Source organism: Xiphophorus maculatus, chromosome 3 (assembly GCF_002775205.1).
Source record: "Xiphophorus maculatus strain JP 163 A chromosome 3, X_maculatus-5.0-male, whole genome shotgun sequence".
Lineage (NCBI taxonomy): Eukaryota > Metazoa > Chordata > Actinopteri > Cyprinodontiformes > Poeciliidae > Xiphophorus > Xiphophorus maculatus.
In genome coordinates, this window is record NC_036445.1 from 18984226 (window position 1) to 18997683 (window position 13458).

The 13458-nt window shown below is 38.9% G+C and overlaps 2 protein-coding genes across 3 annotated transcripts; both read right to left on the reverse strand.

Annotated features, from left to right (window-relative positions):
• Positions 1-1467: 1467 nt before the first annotated feature.
• mboat7 (membrane bound O-acyltransferase domain containing 7) lies at positions 1468-10149 on the reverse strand. The gene is made up of 9 exons (XM_005798808.3): positions 10021-10149; positions 7361-7440; positions 6679-6808; positions 5112-5238; positions 4841-4997; positions 4257-4452; positions 3565-3717; positions 2841-3017; positions 1468-2116 (listed from the first exon to the last, which is right to left on the reverse strand). The coding sequence occupies exons 2-9, from the start codon at positions 7434-7436 to the stop codon at positions 1714-1716; spliced, it is 1419 nt and encodes a 472-aa protein (XP_005798865.1). The 5' UTR covers positions 7437-7440; positions 10021-10149; the 3' UTR covers positions 1468-1713.
• A 413-nt stretch (positions 10150-10562) lies between these two features.
• rps9 (ribosomal protein S9) lies at positions 10563-13439 on the reverse strand. Of its 2 annotated transcripts, XR_002752538.1 has the most exons (6): positions 13355-13439; positions 12304-12415; positions 12097-12219; positions 11735-11921; positions 11476-11635; positions 10744-10831 (listed from the first exon to the last, which is right to left on the reverse strand). XR_002752538.1 is itself a non-coding variant. In XM_005798806.3 (5 exons), the coding sequence occupies exons 2-5, from the start codon at positions 12398-12400 to the stop codon at positions 10654-10656; spliced, it is 585 nt and encodes a 194-aa protein (XP_005798863.1). In that variant the 5' UTR covers positions 12401-12415; positions 13355-13439; the 3' UTR covers positions 10563-10653. The 2 variants fall into 2 exon arrangements, 1 of the variants encoding a protein (XP_005798863.1); XM_005798806.3 differs by lacking the exon at positions 11476-11635 and having other exon boundaries at positions 10563-10831.
• Positions 13440-13458: the final 19 nt, after the last annotated feature.

Below are 13458 nucleotides of genomic sequence, written 5' to 3' on the forward strand. Positions count from 1 at the left end.
ATTTACAAAGTCTACTGCTTCAGTTTTTATAACGGCAATTTGCATATACTCCAGAATGTTATAAAGAGTGATCAGCGTAACAGCAATTAATTGCAAAGTTAATATTTGCCTAGAAAATGAACTTTATCCCCCAAAACACATTTCAATTTCATTGCAGCCCTGCCTTAAAAGGATCAGCTAACATCGTTTCAGTGATTGGTCCATTAACACAGGTGTGGGTGGTGATGGGGACAGGGCTGGAGATCAATCTGTCATGATTAAGTAAGAATGACACCACTGGACACTTTAAAAAGAGGCTGGTGCTTGGCATCATTGTTTCTCTTCTGTGAACCATGGTTATCTCGAAAGAAACACGTGCAGTCATCATTGCACTGCACAAAAATGGCCCAACAGGAAAGAGAATCGCAGCTAGAAAGATTGCACCTCAGGCAACAATCTATCGCATCATCAAGAACTTCAAGGAGAGAGGTTCCATTGTTGCCAAAAAGGCTCCAGGGCGCCCAAGACAGACCAGCAAGCGCCAGGACCGTCTCTTAAAAGTGTTTCAGCTGCGGGATCGGGCTACCAGCAGTGCAGAGCTTGCTCAGGAATGGCAGCAGGAAGGTGTGAGTGCATCTGCACGCACTGTGAGGAGGAGACTCTTGGAGCAAGGCCTGGTCTCAAGGAGGGCAGCAAAGAAGCCACTTCTCTCCAGGAAAAACATCAGGGACAGACTGATATTCTGCAAAAGGTACAGGGAGTGGACTGCTGAGGACTGGGGTAAAGTCATTTTCTCTGATGAATCCCCTTTCCGATTATTTGGGACATCTGGAAAACAGCTTGTTCGGAGAAGACGAGGTGAGCGCTACCACCGGTCTTGTCTCATGCCAACTGTAAAGCATCCTGAAACCATTCATGTGCGGGGTTGCTTCTCAGCCAAGGGAGTCGGCTCTCTCACAGTCTTACCTAAAAACACAGCCATGAATAAAGAATGGTACCAGAATGTCCTCTGAGAGCAACTTCTCCCAACCGTCCAAGAGCAGTTTGGTGATGAACAATGCCTTTTCCAGCATGATGGAGCACCTTGCCATAAAGCAAAGGTGATATCTAACTGGCTCAGGGAACAAAACATAGAGATTTTGGGTCCATGGCCTGGAAACTCCCCTGATCTTAATCCCATTGAAAACTTGTGGTCAATCATCGAGAGACGGGTGGACAAACGAAAACCTAGGAATTCTGACAAAAATGCAAGCATTGATTGTGCAAGAATGGACTGCTATCAGTCAGGATTTGGTCCAGAAATTGATTGAGAGCATGCCAGGGAGAATTGCAGAGGTCCTGAAGAAGAGGGGTCAACACTGCAAATATTGACTTGCTGCATTAACTCATTCTGTCATTAAAAGCTTTTGTTACTCATAATATGATTGCAATTGTATATCTGTATGTGATGACAACATCTGACATACACACATGAAAACCAGAGGGCAGCAGATCATGTGAAAATATAATATTTGTGTCATTCGCAATACTTTTGGCCATGACTGTACAGAAACAAAAACAGCTTTAGTAGTTATTTTTAACGGAGTTCCACAAGTAACACTCTTAACTGCATTTTTAATAAAACGGACTTTTCTAAGAAGTCCGTTTCTAAGAAGAAACCGTCTTGGACCGATGTCATGTCTGTTGGTAGAAACATGACTAAAAGCTAAAAGCAGTCCTTTTCTGTTCCTCCATTCATTCTGATTTCTGTCCAGTTTTCATGTGTTCAGTCATCTCCTCATTTATTCGCTCCTTCTCCCCTTTCTTCCCGTCTCTCCTCCCCCCCTTCAAGACCTTGCCCACTATTATGCAGCCGACAGCAATGACATGCATGGTGAAGTAGATGGACATCCAGTAGTTGATGGTGTCGGACGCCTTCAGCAGCACGAAGCCCATGCACATGTAGTCATAGGCCCTCATTTTCAGGAACCAGTGGATCCAGTCGAAGACATTCTGTCCGGTGGGACCCAGTTTGGATCTGACGGCAGACTCCATGGCAGACTCTGCTGCGATGCACAGCGGGATGGTGAGGAAGGAGAGGTAGTAACCTGCGTGTAATCCGTGCCAGTAGGCACTGATGAACATGGTCCATCCAGCTCTGAGGAGCAGAGAGACAATAGACAAGAACTGAAGTCCAAATATCGTTTTAGCAATGAATAGGATGTTTTTCATTTAAAGGGGCAGTATGATATGTTTCACAACCACATAGTGACATTTTATAGCACAATGAAGTAACCATGTTACCTTCAGGTGTTTTAAAAATGCTACATATCAAAAAGAAAACTGACTTCATAATTCTAACGCCTTGAAATTGGGCCCCTGTCTCCTTAAGAAACTCTTGTCCTTTCTGACACGGCACTTTCATGAGGCCATCACAACATCGCTCCTCTTTTAAAAAACAATGTTTTTACCCCACAGTGTTTTTACCAGCGTTCCAATGAGAAGCAGCTCATAGGATGAGCGCACTGATGCACAGTTCTACCAGCTGTTTGCTAATTGCTGCTGGCTAGTCTGAAGGAGCAGAGTGGGGGAATGCTCTGTGAGGCGGAGCTGTGACTCGAAGGCGGAGCTAGGTCCAACAAGCGTTTTATACAGCTGAATGGTTGCCATGGAGTTCAAATCATGCATGAAAAAAATCCAAACAAAAAGTTTGCGTTTGATGAGGAATAACATTATAAGATGATGTCAAGCTCAAAAAAGTACATTTTACATAATACTGCCCCTTTAAAATTGTTTTTAATTAGTTTGCACATGCCACACAGTTTCAGGGTTTAAGATCTCCCAGGGATCTGTTATTGTTGCACAGCAGGAGTAAGTCCTACCTGAGTGCGTAGGACTTGAAGGGGGCGTTTGGGTAGATGTAGTGGTGCAGCCACCACTGCACCGTCATGTTCCAGTAACGCATCCCGTGTCGGACCTTCACACAGAAGTCCGTGTTGTAACAATCAATGTTCTGGATGGTTTTGAAGTTGTATTTCTCTTCAGTGCTGGGATCAGGGCTGCTCAAAAAGCGAGGAAAAATAAATTTATTAACAGAAAGTATTATAAAGTTACTTTGAAAAGTACTGACACCAATTGCAAATAAACCTTTTCATACTATTTTATGTTACAACCACAAACTTGAAAGTATTTTATCTTGATTTTATGACGGATCAACTCAAAATGTATACAATTATAAATCAGATTAATGTGAGGTACATTTCTATTCAGCCTCCTTCAGTCAAACTCCTTTTTAGGACATTTCTTCACCAGCTTTCCACATCTAGACAATATAATATTTGCCAATTTTTCTTAGTGAAATAGCTTAAATACAGTCTAGTTGGATGAGAAGCAGCCGAGGACATTATTTGTCTTTCCGCAAAGTCTTAAATGTGTTTTGAGGTTAAATACGTTTAATTTGATTATTTCCCTATAATTAGTTCCACCTGTCTTCCCATCATATCTAACCAGCATAATGAAAGTTCAACTTTGGTCTAATCTGATCAGATCCTTGCTTTCCCACTTCTGCTAAATGGTTTGTAACAAATTCGATGGTGAGGTAACGACCTGTAGTTCACGGTGGGTCCTCCTCCAGGTTTTGAAAGCGCTTTCTCAGGATAGCAGCCGAGACCTGCGCTGATGCAGCCTGCCTCAGCGCCACACCACGCCGAATAGAAACGCATCCTGAACACAAAAAACACTGCGACCATGTAGAATAACCTGGTGACACAGAGGAGGAAGAAAAGACAATCATTCAGATGACACAAAGAAAATCATTTTTCATCTGATAAGATTTTCCTACTATGGAAAACTGCAGCCAGACTCTCCCTTTGTTGCCATAATGTACAAATATCTAAATACAGGATTATTCAAATTCAATTAATTTCCCAGTGGGAAATTAAATGTTGTTGTCACTCATATTAATTCAAATTATTTAAAGGGTCACTGTAGATAGTAACGGCTCTTCTCAGAAAATATTTCCTGTAGCAGTCTGTATTGCAACAAATTTGAAGAAGCCTCTGACTGAAGACATAGCCTCTTGAAGAGGAAGGTCAGGGCGGTCCATAATTTTCCTGATTTTATAAAGAATCCCTCTTTATTTATCCTAATTTATTTGTAGAAATGTAATTAGGACTTTGTTTATTTTCAACTCATCAATTTACGTGTTCAATTTCACCCGTGAGTTATATTATTACAATGATAAAACAAATCTACAAAAGATAAATTATGCACTGTGAAGTCAATGTAGCAAAATTTACCTGAAGAAAATGTTTTGGTCCAGGAACTCGTCTGTGCGGACGTAAGAAAGTGGAAAGTAGTAGTTGACGGTCACAAACAGAACCCCGAAAACTGGGACCATCTTCAAGCGTTGTAGACAAGGTTCCCAGCTGGGCAGAGCCAGCGGGTTCGGCTGCTTCAGCCAGTCCATGTATGTTTGGAAGCGGAAGAACGGGCCTTTAGGGAGTCGGGGTAATGAGACAAAGGAGAAACCACAGCGGTGAGAAGAGAGGGATCAATAAAACAAGCAATAAGGATGATGCAAAAGACAACGTTGGAAAACAAGGTGGTGCAAAAGAAGGAGGAAAGAGGGGCGGGAAAGCAAAGACAGCAGAAATACATATATGAAAACTACAGGCACAGAGAAATAATATCAAATAATATGGACTCACAATGTTGGACAAGTGGCAAGAAGTGAGACAAAGAGAGACATTGGTTATAAATCATGCAAAAGAGAATGAACATCGATTGCAACATCAGCGCATATGAAAGCTTAGGATTTTGCTGTTAAATATCAAAGCAGATATAAGCAAGTTCATTTAGAGAAGACTAAATGTTGACTTACCGGTCATTATACCAACATAACAGTAACTATAGGACAGAATGTCGTAGAGGGAAGGTTCTTGAGACAGACCACCAATGACTGGAGACTTAGCAAAGGAGCTCACATCTCTCTTCTTCTCTACATGGAAGCTGTGCACCTCATTGGCAAGACTGACCATCTGAGAGAAAAACAAACATCATAAGTTAAACACGCGAAATGTCAAGAAACAGGACACGTTTTGATATACAAACAGACGATGTTACTGTGTGTGAGTGTTTGTGGGTTTTTCTACCTTAAGTGTGAGGAGTAGCTGGACGGCATTGGCAAACGGTGTTGGCTGGGGAAGATTGAACCAGGTGACCAGACGAAAAAAGAGCAGGTAGAGAAACGTCCAGCTGAGACTCAGTGCTGGGGCATGCCTGATGAGCAAAGGCAGGCATTATGAGTCCACAAAATCTACACTCACTTAATTCATGACGGTAATTATACCAATCAAGCATAACGTTGCGGTCACGGACACTTGCAGGTCCGATACATGAGCCGACGACTGAACAAAGTGTCTTCAAAGTTGACATTTTGGAAACAGAAAAAACGGACAAATGTACAAATTTGAGCAGGTTTGACAGAAGACTTGCTGTAATGGCTTACAACTCAAACAGAGCATGTCCAAAGCTTTAGCTCTTGTGGTGTGTTCCCCACCTGCAGTGGTCAGGATCCAATCAAATGGGAGGGAGATGAAACAGCTACTGTCTTTGCACATGGGGAGCAAAGGTTGGCCCAGGTGTAAGATCCAAGAGATGATCTGCTCCAAAGACTGACAAAGTTTATGCTGGTTCTGACAGAATACACAGTTCATTGCAGTCCAATCAGTGTGTTCATACTATCCACCACTGAAAGAACCAAGAATGGGGAGGTAATCTTCAGAACCAAACCAGGACGCGATGGAAGAAGGTGGCCTGGTCTGATTTTCTTTTACATCCTGTGGATGGCGAGGTATGTGCGTCATTTAACTGGAGAACACATGAGACCATGATGCATAATGGGAAGAAAGAAGAGGCAGTGTAATGCTGCAGGTCCTGCTATCCATGTGGCCCTATCTGAGTATCGCAGTGCAGGTTCACATTTTAATTGAGGCAGTACTCCCTGATGGCTGTGACCTCTTTTAGCAGTTTAATGCTGCAGCTGCAAAGAAAAAAATAGTTCATGGATGCTTTGAGGAGCAAAACTGTGAGTTTGATTTTCAAGCTTTGATTCTATATGCCAAAGATCCATATCTAATCAGGCATTTGTAGGATGAACAGGACAAGTAGGTCTGATCCATGGGTCTTGTTTGTCTTAAAGGATCTGCTACTCACAGTTTTGAGAGACCAAAACAAAACAGGTCAAGGTTTCTGCAGCAAAAAGAGGGATAGCAGGCTTTCAGGCAGGTATTCATAATGTTCTGATCAGTGTATTTTAAGAATAATGCAAAACTTAACAAACATGTACCTTTCAGCGGAACACCGTATTTACGTTACTTTTTTTTTTTTTACTTTTTTTTGGCTGCACATTAGAAAAATGTGCAGCCAAAAGTTAAAGGACGTCAACATGTAAACTGGTTTCCCATTGAGATGAACCACAGGAAGATGACTCTATAAAATAAAGAAACAATCCAGGCAATGTTTTCTAAAAACCTCAGTAAAAGTTATGTTCTGGTAAACATTTATTGCTGGACAGTTTCAGATACATATCACCCTGCCTTTGGGTTTGGAGCATATTTACTAAATAACATCTCGCAGATCACTCTAAGCTGCAGACTAATTATGATCAAGACTTACTTCTACTTACATTTTAAAAATGCAAAGAGGGTAATCACTCACCGCCAGCTGCTCTTAATGATAATCCATGTTCCTATCACCGTCACCAGGGAGTGCAGAGTGTGGATGTGACACAAAGCGATGGTGATGGACAAACCCAGGAAGAGAGATGCCACCTGCTTCACAGACGAACCTGAAGCAAAAGAAAACCAGAGTTTTATTGGTAAAAACAAAACAACAACAAAAAAAACACCTGACACAGGATTTCAAGCTTAAACAAAGGAGCTTCCAACTACAATTGTGGAAGATGTTCATCCTGCTATTGAGGTAAATCCTGTAAATTCTTTATCTCACACCAGCAGCAATTAGCATAGATCTGTTCTCTTGATTAACAGATGTCCATTACCCACAGAGGGGTAATAAACATTTATGGTGGATTTCAAACAAAATAAATGTCACAAGTGTGTAGGAATATAGATGGAACAGAAGTGATAAAAGTGTAAATAAAAACTTAGTACAAAACATCATTAGAAAAAGCTATGATGCAGAGTACTAGAAGCAGATTTTTTTCCCTTCAAAGATATAAAAGTCCTGAGTATCCAGATCTACGGCTACAAGTGACAGCCATTAATCTAGAATTTGGACAATTTTCAGTCCAAAAATAACATCAGGAAATTAATGCAAAACAACAACTGTAAAATTTGGCTCTCACAATGAAACCTAAGCAGCTATGCAAAATACTCACTGAGATAGCGAAAGAGGAACCCAACAGGGATGGAGGCAGCAAGGACGCCCAAATATACCAGCTCATCGGGAGACATGTTTCTGCAGACAGGAAACACGGATCAGTGTTAAATTCACATACAACATGTCTAACATTGAGGAAAAACACCGTACCAATGGTGCCTTTAATTCTAATATATCTCATGATTAAAGATACAAACAGAAGTATTTTAAGATGGAAACTGTTTTTAATAAATCCAACTTACATAAGACAGCCATATATTATGGTTGTCTTAGATTTTGTATTTTTCCAAAGTAACATTAGAGATTTGCTCTTAAAAGCATTTATTATATACTCACTTACAGCATAATAGCTAGAGTGGATGCTAACATCGATCTAAACAGTAAGTGAGCGCAGACAAGTTATGCCAAGGTGTAGAAGAAAAATCATCTTTCATTTTAGGATTTATATAATTGATTTTTATCTTTAATTAAAAAAATATATTTTAGTCTTTGCACTCCTTTTTCAACCTATTGGAGATAGATGTAGTAGGAGGTTTTCTCCAACTGCGATGGAATGAAGTGAGATATTTCTAAAATGGTTAAGCAGATTTCAAGCTTTAATTTTGTATCTGTACTTGATCACAACAAAGAAAAATGTAATTTGTCCTTTATTAAACACATGACTACTGCAACAATTGGTAAAAAAAAAAAAAAAAAAAAAAACAATTATACAAAAAAAGAGCTGAGAAATACCTCAGGAAAAAGTGAGACTGATAATATATTAAGCCAAATTGTTTATTTTTTCTAAATTCAAGCAGACTGAACTTTGAATCTGGTGTTTTTGTATATTATAATGTTATGAAATAGTAAAGTTTTTCATGTTTCCCCTGTCCTCACTAAATTCATCGTGCTTATTCAGGTTCTTTCCACAGACATAAGACAAATGCGCTACATTAGCTTTTATGGCTTATTGGCCTGTGTCACCTTATACGAGTTTATCTAGGTTTATTTTATTGCTGCCTCATTATTTTTCTCTGTTTTATATCACAGATGACAAGAGAACCACATGGAAATAAACCATGGTTTTTGCCTACAAATCACTTTGTTGGTGCATGAATACGACTTAAAAATTAATTGAAAAAACTGTGTGAATCTTATACTATTGTTGGATATTACTAAGATGACATATCTAAAATCTTCTCTTTATTTTTCATTATATCACACTCACTCTTTGACTTCAAAATCTAAGACAGTCAAATGTAAGCTAAGCAGGGGCTCAAACACAGATAAAGTTCATTTAATTAGCCACATGTAATACTAGCATGCAGGATGTGAAAGGAATGAACTTTCAGTATAACAGCCTACCAAATATTACATGCAGCCAATTTTTGATATGGCAAAAAAGACACTTATCTGTATAATGAAGATGAAAAAATATGTGACTTAATGAGTCTAAGTGTTCTCCGTTTAGTATTTTCCATCCTCTATCTAAGGAAATAGGGAGAAATCATATCTTTGCAACAGAAACAAAATATCAAATGATACAGTCTAGCTTGTTCTTTGATAATTTTACTGTTGCACATAACGATATTGGTTCTTTGCACTTTTGAGTGAAGTCTGTAGCGAGATCAGCGTTAAAACAATGGGATTAACAAATTTAAGAGAGATTAGCACTGTATGTCAGCAGATTAGGAAATTGCTCATTATTTCAACAAATAACTTTTAATATGGTTTCTTTAGCTACTTGTCACTAGGAAAATTATAGACAGCAATTTGTTAAACAATGCATATGTTGGAACAACTATGAGATTATTTATTTTAGTTCACTGTTATAAATGAAGATTCCTATTTAATGTCTGAACCCTAAAGAATCATCTTACTCTTTAGATGAGACATGGTGAAGCAGATTAAAAAAAAAAAGCTCTTATCTGTCTTAAGTGGCATCTTAAATTAGGGATTGTAAAATAAAATTTTTGCAGATGTATGTACAAAAATTGCACTTTGATACCTTCTAAATAGAGCAGAATGACAATATTGTTTTGAGCAATACTTCTACAATCGCAACTGAATAACTGGACACATTATTTGGTAGGACATTATATTTAAATGCCTTCCATTCACAATCTACACATCATTATGTTTGCATAGTTGAATAGACTCTGCTCTGTTTCAGGTGAGGAATGTTGTCAGCTTCAAAATGTGCTCAGACGTGTTGGTTTTAATGCTTTAACGCAGATTAAAAAGCGCCTACGTCAACCCGAATACTTCATCTCCCACTGTTGTGGCAACAGACAGCAAGTACACTCACGTATTTCACAACTTATGGCCACAAATGAAGCTAAAACTTTCCCAATTAGGGTCATTTCCGATTACAAACACGGAACCACAATATTCACTACCGAATGTCATTTTTAATAACAGTTAATGGCTACAGGCAGATAAAAAGCCAAACTAGTCAAAAACGCTGCGTGCAACAAGCTGCTATAAGGTGAAAATAGAAGCATACCTTATATTTAAGGTTTTAAATGGAACAAAAAAAGCCTAATTTGAAACGCACTTCTTTTTTTCACAGAAAGCAGCGAAAGCTTTGCAACGTTTTAGCAGTTAAGCGTAAATTAGGTGCTTTTTAACGGCTATAAATGCTGCCGACGGTCAGAATTGCAGAATTTATGTACTTACACTCATAAAAAGCAGAGTTTGCCAAAAAATAAAAGATTTCTATCTCCGGTTTAACCTGCACGTTCCATGAAATCCGTCCCTCGTCGCTCATTCACGCCTAACCCGTGGAAGAGTTCACCTCCGGGTTTGTCGTTGTACATCCAGCGTGGTGACGTCATGACGCAAGAGGATTGTACCATTCTACTTATGCGAGTCGGGACTGTACCAAACAACCTCATACATTGGAAAAATAGGTTGATTCCATTTAAATTTGTTCCTGGTTGAACTAATTTTAATCAAGTTAATCTATTAAGCTGTCAAATTAAACTTAAAATATAATGTATATAATATAAATATATAGTATAAACTTAATTCAATTCCTTGTCACCAACTAAATGTAATTTTGATCAACTTTCACTTAATTCAGTGTAGTTACAGTAGCTGCCCTTAGGTACCGTAACTATTTATCCCCCTTGACAATTGTAAAAAATGTAAGTATTAATGGTCTAATTACCTTAAACTTTTAGATAAAAATAAAAAAATTATAAAATAAAGCCACATGATGCAGTGCAGTTCTTTGGTCAAACCAAATATTTTTATTAGGAATTTAACAGAACAGGAAGTAAACAAAACACTTCCTGGAATAAATCCTTTTTAATCTTCCTCCTCATCATCAGCTCCTCCAGCTCCACCCTGACCCTTCTTGGCGTTCTTTCTCTTGACGCGGCCGGGGCGTCCTCCGCCGTACGGGGACCTCAGAGAGAAGTCGATGTGCTTCTGGCTGTCCAAGCGAACCACAAAGGAGGGGATGTTCACTACCTGCTTGCGCACACTGCCAACACAGAAATAAAATGGAGGTCAGAGAACTTGGATAAAACGACAAACTCTCAAAAGCTCTGATTTCCAGTCTTTAATTACCATCACCATCAGGTTTTCTAAGTGCCACAATCTCAAATTTGTTCAGTATTTTTAAAGATTCAGCTATTCTGTTTAACTTTTATCTGAAGTTAATTAAAATTAAGTGATAGATTTTAGCTGCCATTTTCCACATTTTACCATTTCATCTAATTTTCTATTCATAATTTACTAGTCAATTAATTTTTCACCTCTAAAAAGTATTGTCATTTTGTTGAATACCAGAGATTTAATCTAATTGATGTCATTATCAATGTTTTAGTTCATTACAAAAGACATGTTGAGTTATTTAAAAGAAATTCAATTACACATTTGTTTAAAGCACACATATTTAACCATTTATGCAATGAATTGTAGCACTTTTGGCCCGAATATTTCACAGATTATGACTAACAATTTATACCACTGTAAATATAAACCAGGCTTCATTGACGAGGAATTCTTGACACCACAGAAAATCTGCTTGTAAATCTTAAATCACCAGCCCGAGTGTTCGGTAGCTCACAACACAAGGTGCAGTGAGTACCACAATTGCCCGAGGTGCAATCCCCCTTACCTTACCTGACAGCCACCACGTCACCGTGGCACAGTCTTGAGCCAACAGACGGCAGGATTGGCTCTGGGCAATGTCTACTGACAAGGTATACGGCTTTGATACCGAAGTGACCTTGTTGAAATGCTTAAGAGATCTCAACGCAGAGTGCTACAGGTTGATGGTCCTCTGATGGAAGAGGAAGCAGCAAGTTTCTCATGAGTCCCTAAGCAGATTTTTAGACCCTCTTGTGTTTACTTGAATTCTTCCAGAGGTCTGAAAACTCACCGAATGTGCCTCTGGCGGATCAGGACACGAGCGTGGTGGATACTCTTGGCAAGTCCGAGCTTGAAGACTTGAGTCTGCAGCCTCCTCTCCAAGAAATCCTCAACCTTCAGACCCAGGATGTAATCGAGCTTCATCTTACCCTCATCCAGCACACCGATTCTCACCAGACGCCTGAGCAAAGCATTACCTGGAAAACACAAAAAAAGTGTAAATTTTAAAAGGAACATGGTATATGCCTCTGAGTTTCATGCAGGAACAATAATGGCCTCATTGACGAGGAATTCGTGACACCACAGTGAAGTCTGAAAATATATAATTAAATCATCGGCCAACTTCAACTATGTTCAAGTTGTTCCTTATACCTTCAAACAGACGTTTGGGGTCCTTCTCGTCCAGAGTGAGCAGCTCTCTGGCAGCTTTACGGATCTTAGCCAGGGTAAACTTGACCCTCCACACCTCACGCTTGTTCCTCAGACCATACTCGCCTGGAAAGAAAGATAATCGTTCAAATAAAACTAAAAAATTTTTTAAAAAGTCTGTTGTTACAATTTAGCAAAATCAAAGCATACCAATGAGTTTTAACTCCTGGTCAAGACGGGACTTCTCGAAGGGACGGCGTGGGGTGACATATGTCTTACGACAAACCCAACTTCTGGCAACGGGCATGGTGGCTTATAGAGCCTGCAAAATGAAAATAATGACATTAGCCAAAACTTAATGTATGTGACAAAAAACAACTTTGTCAATGATGCCTGGCATCTTTGCCAAAAGCACATCAATTACGAACTTTATTTCATGTCAAAGAGCCGATGTATGACAACATTTAGTACTTAATCTAAACACACCCAACATAAGGTTGCATTCAAAAAAGAGCTGATTGGTGTTAGAGATAAATAATGGGATTGGTAAAAAACAAAATTGCAGAACATCAGCAGTGCATGGTGAACACAGCAAGTGCTCTTAATGTTAATCAGTATACTTTTCCACACTTCTCAGCATAAATATATCTGACACAAAAGAAACAGTAAAATAAATTTCACAAGATAAATGTGGTTTTTAATTTTTTTTTTACTTGGTAAATCCAGTTCTGCTGTACCCATGTAAATGACCAAATCATTCAAATTGCAAAGAAATCTAAACAATTAAATATAGAGTCGTTAACAAAACGGGTTTCTGGCATCAAGTAATTTGAAGGAAATTATGTAAGAATTACGGAGTTTTACAAAGCACGCGTATTTTATAGCTTTAGCCTCAAAGCTAAAGACCTATTAACTTTCCTTATGTTAAGTAGAATAAAGGCAATTATGCGATCAAATATAACAATTGTAGAATATTAAATATGCAAAGAAATGTTGGGTTTAACTGGAAATAAAAGTAAAAAGTGCTGAAAATCTTGTCCATCCATACTACTAGGCCTTAGCCGCATCGCACCACGTTGTTTAACGAGACGAGCTAGCATTAGCTTCCACAATATAGCTAAATCCTCAAATTCGCTAAACATTAAATGTCGGAAATTTAAGATATTTATTTTGAATATCTGTATTACGTATCAGCGACTGAGCATATCGTAGTTCGAAGTCACAAATTCGAGCCTGTTAAGCATGAAGTATTGGGCCGTACCTGTCTCGCTCAGGCTCGCTTAGTAAAGAGGAAGAGAAGCGGAGTTCATGCTGTTTTATACGGCAGACAAAACACTACATGTCCCATCATGCCTCTCGTCCTTA

Excerpts from the sequence above, each read along its gene's own strand:
- rps9 (XM_005798806.3), bottom strand. The coding sequence starts at position 12,400 with ATGCCCGTTGCCAGAAGTTGGGTTTGTCGTAAGACATATGTCACCCCA. Across the intron at positions 12,220-12,303 it reads CCAGGAGTTAAAACTCATTG|GCGAGTATGGTCTGAGGAAC; the intron begins GTATGCTTTGAT and ends CTTTCTTTCCAG. Across the intron at positions 11,922-12,096 it reads CCCCAAACGTCTGTTTGAAG|GTAATGCTTTGCTCAGGCGT; the intron begins GTATAAGGAACA and ends TGTGTTTTCCAG.
- mboat7 (XM_005798808.3), bottom strand. The coding sequence starts at position 7,436 with ATGTCTCCCGATGAGCTGGTATATTTGGGCGTCCTTGCTGCCTCCATC. Across the intron at positions 4,453-4,840 it reads TTATGTTGGTATAATGACCG|GCCCGTTCTTCCGCTTCCAA; the intron begins GTAAGTCAACAT and ends GACTCCCTAAAG. Across the intron at positions 3,018-3,564 it reads GGACCCACCGTGAACTACAG|CCCTGATCCCAGCACTGAAG; the intron begins GTCGTTACCTCA and ends CTTTTTGAGCAG.